The 8871-nt window shown below is 44.0% G+C and overlaps 1 protein-coding gene across 1 annotated transcript in view; it reads left to right on the forward strand.

Moving 5' to 3' along the window:
* The window catches only part of LOC111953590 (clavesin-1-like), a 21794-nt gene continuing 12923 nt past the window's right edge, over positions 1 to 8871 (forward strand). The window contains exons 1-3 of the mRNA XM_023972968.1: positions 1 to 570; positions 3265 to 3834; positions 4173 to 4347. Of these exons, the coding sequence (XP_023828736.1) occupies positions 3446 to 3834; positions 4173 to 4347 (564 nt within the window). The 5' untranslated portion in view covers positions 1 to 570; positions 3265 to 3445. The remainder of the gene's footprint in view (positions 571 to 3264; positions 3835 to 4172; positions 4348 to 8871) is intronic.

Below are 8871 nucleotides of genomic sequence, written 5' to 3' on the forward strand. Positions count from 1 at the left end.
CTGGGCGCAATTGCCGAGAACGGAACTGATGGAGACTACGTACATGTTTTATTGGAGACTTGAAAAGAGCAATTGGATGAGAATAGCCTATGGTTTACGTCGTGAGAATGGTGTGATACTTTGCGGCACACGGAATTAAGCACCGCGGGGTGATTCCCCACCTCTGTGAGTCTCCATCACTATATGTTCTCAGTTTGTCTCGTATTCGTCCTCCAGGCAGAGTGCGTACAACCGTCATCGAAGCAGACCCAGCCGCGCATGGCCGCCAATCTGTTCCGTTTATGGGGCACAGCATCCTTTCAGGCAGCCTACACCGTAGAATACATTCAGACAACGCAGTCCTTTAGGCTACAGGATTTCAAATATTTTTTTACTTGATAGCCTTTCAAGGAAATATTATATTTTTCTTTATTTACGTTTTCCTTGCCAACTGGATAAAAATAGGCTATATATTATTTATTGAAACCCCTTTATGGCCAGTATTTATAAATATCAATGGAATGATACTTCTGCTGTGCAGTCCTGCGCTTCATCGGATACCTGGCTGGTTTTACAGGGCGTGGTGTTCATGTAAGTATTTCATTTATCTCAATGTGGATTTATAGCATTTGTATATAAAAAGTGTTTATCAATATGTGGCAGGTTTTCTTTGGGGTATATGGCAGTTCGTCCTGATTCACATTGCGGTCGGTGCGGAACGTCATGTAACGCAATTAATCCGTGAACGGCAGATGGAATAGGACTTTATGTTATTGAGCAATGGCATAATATTTGGCATGTTATTCACAATTGTATCTCTGAATAGCAAGGGAGATGAGGTAATGTTTCATAAATAAATAAATAGGGAGAGGCCCTCGCAGCGTTTGACCCGTAATTGGTGAGCGTCACTGTCACGGAGAACCTGCTTGGACCAGCAGGCAATCTAATGTAATGGCATTCGATTGGCTATGTCAGTCTTGCTAAGTCAAATGTAAAATTTAAATAAATAGCAAATAACACCATTGTGATTTTATTTCCGATTTCGATTATTATTATTAAATAATAATTATATTAATAACCTCGGTATACAGTGCATTCGGAAAGTATTCAGACCCCTTGACTTTTTCCACATTTTGTTACTTTACAGCCTTATTGAAATATGGGTTAAATAAAATCCTCAAATCTACACACAATACCCCATAATGAGAAAGTGAAAACAATTTTTTATAAATGTTTGCAAATTTATTTAAAAAAWWWMAAAACAGAAATACTTTGTTACATAAGTATTCAGACCCTTTGCTATGAGCCTCAAAATTGTGTTTAGGTGCATGTTGTTTCTACAAYTTGATTGGACATGATTTGGAAAGGCACACGTGTGTCTATATGAGGTCCCACAGTTGACAGTGCCTGTCAGATCAAAAACTAAGCCATGAGGTCGAAGGAATTGTCCGTAGAGCTCTGAGACAGGATTGTCTTGAGGCATAGATCTGTGGAAGGGTACCAAAACGTTCCTGCAGCATTGAAGGTCCCTAAGAACACAGTGGCCTCCATCATTCTTAAATGGAAGAAGTTTGGAACCACCAAGACTCTTCCTAGAGCTGGCCGCCCGGCCAAACTGAGCAATCGAGGGAGAAGGGCCTTGGTCAGGGAGGTGACCAAGAACCCGATGGTCACTCTGACAGAGCTCCAGAGTTCCTCTGTGGAGATGGGAGAACCTTCCAGAAAGACAACCATCTCTGCAGCACTCCACCAATCAGGCCTTTATGGTAGAATGGCCAGATGGAAGCTACTCCTCAGTAAAAGGCACATGACAGCCCGCTTGGAGTTTGCCAAAAGGCACCTAAAGGACTCGTAGACAATGAGAAATAAGATTCTCTGGTCTGATGAAACCAAGATTAAACTCTTTGGCCTGAATGCCAAGCATCACGTCTGGAGGATCCCAGGCACCGCTCATCACCTGGCCAATACCATCCCTACGGTGAAGCATGGTGGTAGCAGTATCATGCTGTGGGAATGTTTTTCAGTGGCAGGGACTGGGAGACTAGTCAGCATCGAGGAAAAGATGAACAGAGCAAAGTACTGAGGTATCCTTGATGAAAACCTGCCCCAAAGCGCTCAGGACCTCAGATTGGGGGCAAAGGTTCACCTTCCAACAGGACAATGACTCTAAGCACACAGCCAAGACAACGCAGGAGTGGCTTCGGCACAAGTCTCTGAATGTCCTTGAGTGGCCCAGGCAGAGCTCAGACTTGAACGCGATCAAACATCTCTGGAGAGACCTGAAAATAGCTGTGCAGCAACGCTCCCCATCCAACCTAACAGAGCTCGAGAGGATCTGCAGAGAAGAACTGGAGAAACTCTCCAAATACAGGTGTGCCAAGCTTGTAGCGTCATACCCAAGGAGACTCGAGGCTGTAATCGCTGCCAAAGGTGCTTCAACAAAGTACTGAGTATAGGGTCTGAATACTTACGTAAATGTGATATTTCAGTTTCTTCTTCTTCTTCTTATTTTTAAAACATTTCTAAACCTGTTTTTGATTTGTCATTATGGGGTATTGTGTGTAGATTAATGAGGAAAACAGACAATTTAATATATTTTAGAATAAGGCTGTAACGTAACAAAATGTGCAAAAAGTGAAGGTGTCTGAATACTTTCCGAATGCACTGTATTTTCATAATATTTGGGTTTTTCACAGTGCAAAATCCATAGCTGGTAGGCTTATTGTTGGTTGGGAAAATGTACTGCCTGTTATATTTGAACTCTGACCTGATGACCATGCACAAGAAAATGTAGCCCATGGGTTTGTCCATGATGTCAGCAATACCCGCCTTCCCAACTTGAACTGTGTATGATGTTGAAATGGTCAGCCCTTATGCATTTCCCAAACCAGGGCCCTGTTCGACTACTTTAAAAATGTAACCTTTCTTTGTCCCTTCCTTGGAACATTTACTGATCTGACCTGATTGGATCTGTGATAGATATGAAGTGGAACAAATATTTTCTCCTATCCAGTTGTGTTGGATCAGTGCTTAGCCAATTGGATTTATTAGGATCCCCATTAGCCGACATATAACGAAAAAGACATTACAGACAAAAKACTTTACAATTTACATACATTTAAACACATTAACATGTAATGTGTGTGCATCAATCAGTTACACATACATGTCAGTACATACACACAACAAGTAGGCCTACTCTAAAGAAGAGAAGAAGGAAGGATGAATGTTTTTAGTCTACTGGTGGACCAGTTACTCTAAATCTTCCATATCTTTTCTTCATAGGCTAAACACTACAGGTGACACAGTTCAGGAGGTGGTGTACTGGAGAGACGCGTGTGCTGGTGAGACGCCACCAAAAATGTACAGAACAGAAATCAAGACTGTTTACTAAGGAGATCTCTACAATAATATTTAGCCAAAACCCAGATATAGAGAGAGTGTGAACTTGACTAAAGCCAAAATAATGACTCACTTGCAAGCGGGCCTGAGCTCCGAGACCACAGAGAAAGCTCGTCAGGAGCTCAACGAGAACCCTGACACCCTCCATGCGGACATCCAGCAGGTGCGCGACATGATCGTGACGCGGCCCGACATCGGCTTTCTGCGCACCGATGACGACTTCATCCTGAGGTTTCTGCGGGCGCGCAAGTTCAACCAGGCAGAGACCTTCCGGCTCCTGGCCCAGTATTTTCAATTCCGCCAGCAGAACCTGGACATGTTCCAGAGCTTCAAGGTTGACGACCCGGGAATCAAGAGGGCTCTGATGGACGGCTTCCCAGGTGTCTTGGAGACTCCGGATCAGCATGGCAGGAAGATACTCATCCTATTTGCTTCCAACTGGGACCAGGGAAGGTGAGTGCATAGATATTTTAGTAGGCACATTTGTCTCACTGAAATGGCTTCTTTGTTGTAATTGTTTCATTAATCAAGTAAACAATTGTACTGTAGCTACTGATTCATACTGATTTGATAGAATACTTAAAACATTTAAATTTGAAACTAAACAGCGAAACAACAACCACTCTCTTGCCCAAAGACTTTACTCCGGCCCTTTTCTGGCCCACTCAATGGTCAGACCCAGCAGACCCGGGACAGAAATAATTGAATTATTGTAATAGTCTTGATACAGAACAGTGCTGGATTGTTCTGCATTGTATCCCAATCTGATGTATCTTTCTCTCTCTGTGAAGGAGCTCTTTCACAGACATCCTCCGAGCCATCCTCCTCTCCCTGGARGTTCTCATAGAGAACCAAGAACTCCAGATCAACGGCTTCATCTTGATCATCGACTGGAGTAACTTCTCCTTCAAGCAGGCATCCAAGCTCACGCCCAACATTCTCAAACTGGCAATCGAAGGCCTGCAGGTAGGCGTGACCAGGGTTGTGTTCAGTATACATTAAACAGAACAAAACGGTCTGAAACAGAGTGAGGCGCTACAGTATCTGAACATGTCCAATAAGAAATGCTAAATTTCATGTTGCTATGGTGTGCCCTAATGATCACCACCCAGCACTGACTGGGTTGAATCGACCCAAAGCAGATAAATGTAGCTAAGTAATCAGCATTAAGGTGAATTAGATCATGGTTGCATTGTGAAGTTGGATTGTACTCTCTTACCTCTATAATTGGTTAGCTGTAGAGAGAAAATGTGGAAAGTGATGGGTATCATCAGCACCTATTGTCCTGATCATATAAGTGCCTGTTCTGAATGTTGAAATGAAGATGGATTTTATGGTTTAATGTGTCTCTATGCTCTGGTCTGAATATTCAACCCAAGTCTATTCTACTGGATTTTTGGACAATTGCAATTTGACACATGCAATATGTGGAGCCATCACACCACATATGGCCGATTCTACTGTTAACGTTTTTATTGCATAATTTCAGGGTCCTTCTTTATCAGTTCTAAGGACAGATATAAATAGACAGTATTCTGCCTTGCAGTGCATATGACTACCAGTAAATAAAGATTACTCGATAATATGACGATAGTAGGCCTACATAAAGATGGGATGTCCTGTTGCTAAGTAACAAGGTAAAGCACAGTGGTTAGTGTATGCCCTGATCTCAAATGCTATGCTACTCAGACACTGAGTGATGTGGACACATTATATGGGCCGATCAGCAAGCAGACAGTGGAGATATCAGGGAATATGCTTTTTTTCATTACAAAATTGTGTTGTGTAATAGAAACACCAAATGCTTATGGCTTATGAGGGAATTATTTAGCAATGGCAATAAGTCAGAGACTGTACAATCAACTGGGTAGTAGTTTACCTCTTTGCATAAAACTATACTGAACAAAAGTATAAACAACATGCAACAATTTCTAAGATTTCACTGAGTTACAGTTCATATAAGGAAATCAGCCAATTTAAATAAGTTCTATATGGATTTCACATGACTGGGAATACAGATATGCATCTGTTAGTCACAGATCCTTGCGACATGGGGCCGTGCATTATCATGCTGAAACATGAGGTGATGGCGGAAGATGAATGGCACGACAATGGGCCTCAGGATCTCATCGCGGTATCTCTGTGTATTCAAATTGCCATCGATAAAATACAATTGTGTTCGTTGTCCATAGCTTATGCCTGCCCATACCATAACCCCATTGCCACCCTCTGCTGTTTCCTGAAGTCCACGATCATCTCCTTTGTTTTGTTGATGTTGAGTGAGAGGTTGTTTTCCTGACACCACACTCCGAGTGCCCTCACCTCCTCCCTGTAGGTTGTCTTGTCGTTGTTGGTAATCAAGCCCACTACTGTTGTGTCGTATGCAAACTTAATGATTGAGTTGGCGTGCATGGCCAMGCAGTCATGGGTGAAGAAGGAGTACAGGAGGGGTCTGAGCACGTACCCTTGTGGGGCCCCAGTGTTGAGGATCAGCGAAGTGGAGATGTTGTTTCCTACCTTCATCACCTGGGGGTGGCCTGTCAGGAAGTCCAGGACTCAGTTGCACAGAGACCCAGGGCCTCAAGCTTAACGTTGAGCTTGGAGGGTACTATGGTGTTGAATGCTGAGCTGTAGTCAATGAACAGCATTCTTTCATAGGTATTCCTCTTGTCCAGATGGGATAGAGCAGTGTGCAGTGTGATGGCGATTGCATCATCTGTGGACGTACTGGGGCGGTATGCAAATTGAAGTGGGTCTAGGGTGGCAGGTAAGGTGGAGGTGATATGATCCTTGACTAGTCTCTCAAAGCACTTCATGATGACAGAAGTGAGTTCTACGGGGCGATAGTCATTTAGTTGAGTTACCTTTGCCTTCTTGGGTACAGGAGCAATGGTGGCCACCTTGAAGCATGTGGGGACAGCAGACTGGGATAGGGAGAGTTTGAATATGTCCGTAAACACACCAGCCAACTGGTCTGCGCATGCTCTGATGATGCAGATAGGGATGCCGTCTGAGCCGGCAGCCCTGCGAGGGTTAACACGTTTAAATGTCTTACTCACGTCGGCCACGGAGAAGGAGAGGGAGGGCCTGCAGTCCTTGGTAGCGGGTCGCATCAGTGGCACTGTATTATCCACAAGAAGGAGAATAAAGTGTTTTGTTTGTCTGGAAGCAAGACGTCGGTGTCCGTGACGTGGCTGGTTTTCTTTTTGTAATTTGTGATTGCCTGTAGACCCTGCCACATACATCTCGTGTCTGAGCCATTGAGTTGATTAAGGTCCGAATCAGCAAGCAGACAGTGGAGATATCAGGGAATATGCTTTTTTTCATTACAAAATTTTTGTTGTGTAATAGAACACCAAATGCTTATGGCTTATGAGGGAATTATTTAGCAATGGCAATAAGTCAGAGACTGTACAATCAACTGGTAGTAGTTTACCTCTTTGCAATAAAACTATACTGAACAAAAGTATAAACAACATGCAACAATTTCTAAGATTTCACTGAGTACAGTTCATATAAGGAAATCAGCCAATTTTAAAAGTTCTATATGGATTTTACATGACTGGGAATACAGATATGCATCTGTTAGTCACAGATCCTTGCGACATGGGGCCGTGCATATCATGCTGAAACATGAGGTGATGGCGAGATGAATGGCACGACAATGGGCCTCAGGATCTCATCGCGGTATCTCTGTGTATTCAAATTGCCATCGATAAAATACATTTCGTTCGTTTCCATAGCTATGCCTGCCCATACCATAACCCCATTGCCACCCTCTGCTGTTTCCTGAAGTCCACGATCATCTCCTTTGTTTTGTTGATGTTGAGTGAGAGTTGTTTTCCTGACACCACACTCCGAGTGCCCTCACCTCCTCCCTGTAGGTTGTCTTGTCTTGTTGGTAATCAAGCCCACTACTTGTGTGTCGTATGCAAACTTAATGATTGAGTTGGCGTGCATGGCCAAGCAGTCATGGGTGAAGAAGGAGTACAGAGAGGTCTGAGCACGTACCCTTGTGGGCCCCAGTGTTGAGGATCAGCGAAGTGGAGATGTGTGTTCCTACCTTCATCACCTGGGGTGGCCTGTCAGGAAGTCCAGGACTCAGTTGCACAGAGACCCAGGGCCTCAAGCTTAACGTTGAGCTTGGAGGGTACTATGGTGAGATGCTGAGCTGTAGTCAATAACAGCATTCTTTCATAGGTATTCCTCTTGTCCAGATGGGATAGAGCAGTGTGCAGTGTGATGGCGATTGCATCATCTGTGGACGTACTGGGGCGGATGCAAATTGAAGTGTCTAGGGTGGCAGGTAAAGTGGAGGTGATATGATCCTTGACTAGTCTCTCAAAGCACTTCATGATGAAAGAAGTGAGTTCTACGGGGCGATAGTCAATTAGTTGAGTTACCTTTGCCTTCTTGGGTACAGGAGCAATGGTGGCCACCTTGAAGCATGTGGACAGCAGACTGGGATAGGGAGAGTTTGAATATGTCCGTAAACACACCAGCCAACTGGTCTGCGCATGCTCTGATGATGCAGATAGGGATGCCGTCTGAGCCGGCAGCCCTGCGAGGGTTAACACGTTTTTAATGTCTTACTCACGTCGGCCACGGAGAAGGAGAGGGAGGCCTGCAGTCCTTGGTAGCGGGTCGCATCAGTGGCACTGTATTATCCACAAGGAGAATAAAGTGTTTCGTTTGTCTGGAAGCAAACGTCGGTGTCCTGACGTGGCTGGTTTTCTTTTTGTAATTTGTGATTGCCTGTAGACCCTGCCACATACATCTCGGTGTCTGAGCCATTGAGTTGTGAATCCACTTTGTCCTTATACCGGCATTTCGCTTGTTTGATTGCCCTGCGGAGGAATAACTACTGTTGATAATTGGATATGGAGAAGGGCGAGCCGGTCAAGGATCGATTCGGACAAGGTGGTAAATTGTATGACAAGCGACAGCTTTATTTAAGAGTAAAAATATCTGGTACAAGCGTGATACGCGTCTCGTTCCTTCGGCTCATAGAGAACCTCCAGAAAAAGCCCAGATAACAGAGTGCATAGACATTTTATACACCACAGAAAGTAGGTTGAGTCTGGAAGTTCTGGTCCTTTGGTTGGTTCTGGACAGGTTGTTGTCTTCTCAGATTGGTCCTGATGAGCTGGGCGTCATCCTTCTGAGTCTTATAGCAAAAGTTCTTTTTTACCAAATGTTCAGCTAAAAACAGGAGATTTTGTGTGTGCGTAGTCAGCCCCCTGTCCTTGGGTATGCGTGTGTGTGTCTATTATCTCGTGAAATGCAGACCCAAGCACTCTTTTGATCAAGGCCTTTCCTGCCTTATCAGTGTTTATGAAAGGTCTGTGCCAGCCATCTGTCTTTTGGGTGTGTGTGTGGTTCTCTGTATCTGTTTATGAGTGTGTGAGAAACCCTGCTTAGAAAGAAGTTAGTTATAACAATGTAATAGCAATATGCTTGTGTTATTTTAAATGGTATTTATTACACTAC

This window comes from Salvelinus sp. IW2-2015, linkage group LG27 (genome assembly GCF_002910315.2).
Source record: "Salvelinus sp. IW2-2015 linkage group LG27, ASM291031v2, whole genome shotgun sequence".
Classification (NCBI taxonomy): domain Eukaryota; kingdom Metazoa; phylum Chordata; class Actinopteri; order Salmoniformes; family Salmonidae; genus Salvelinus; species Salvelinus sp. IW2-2015.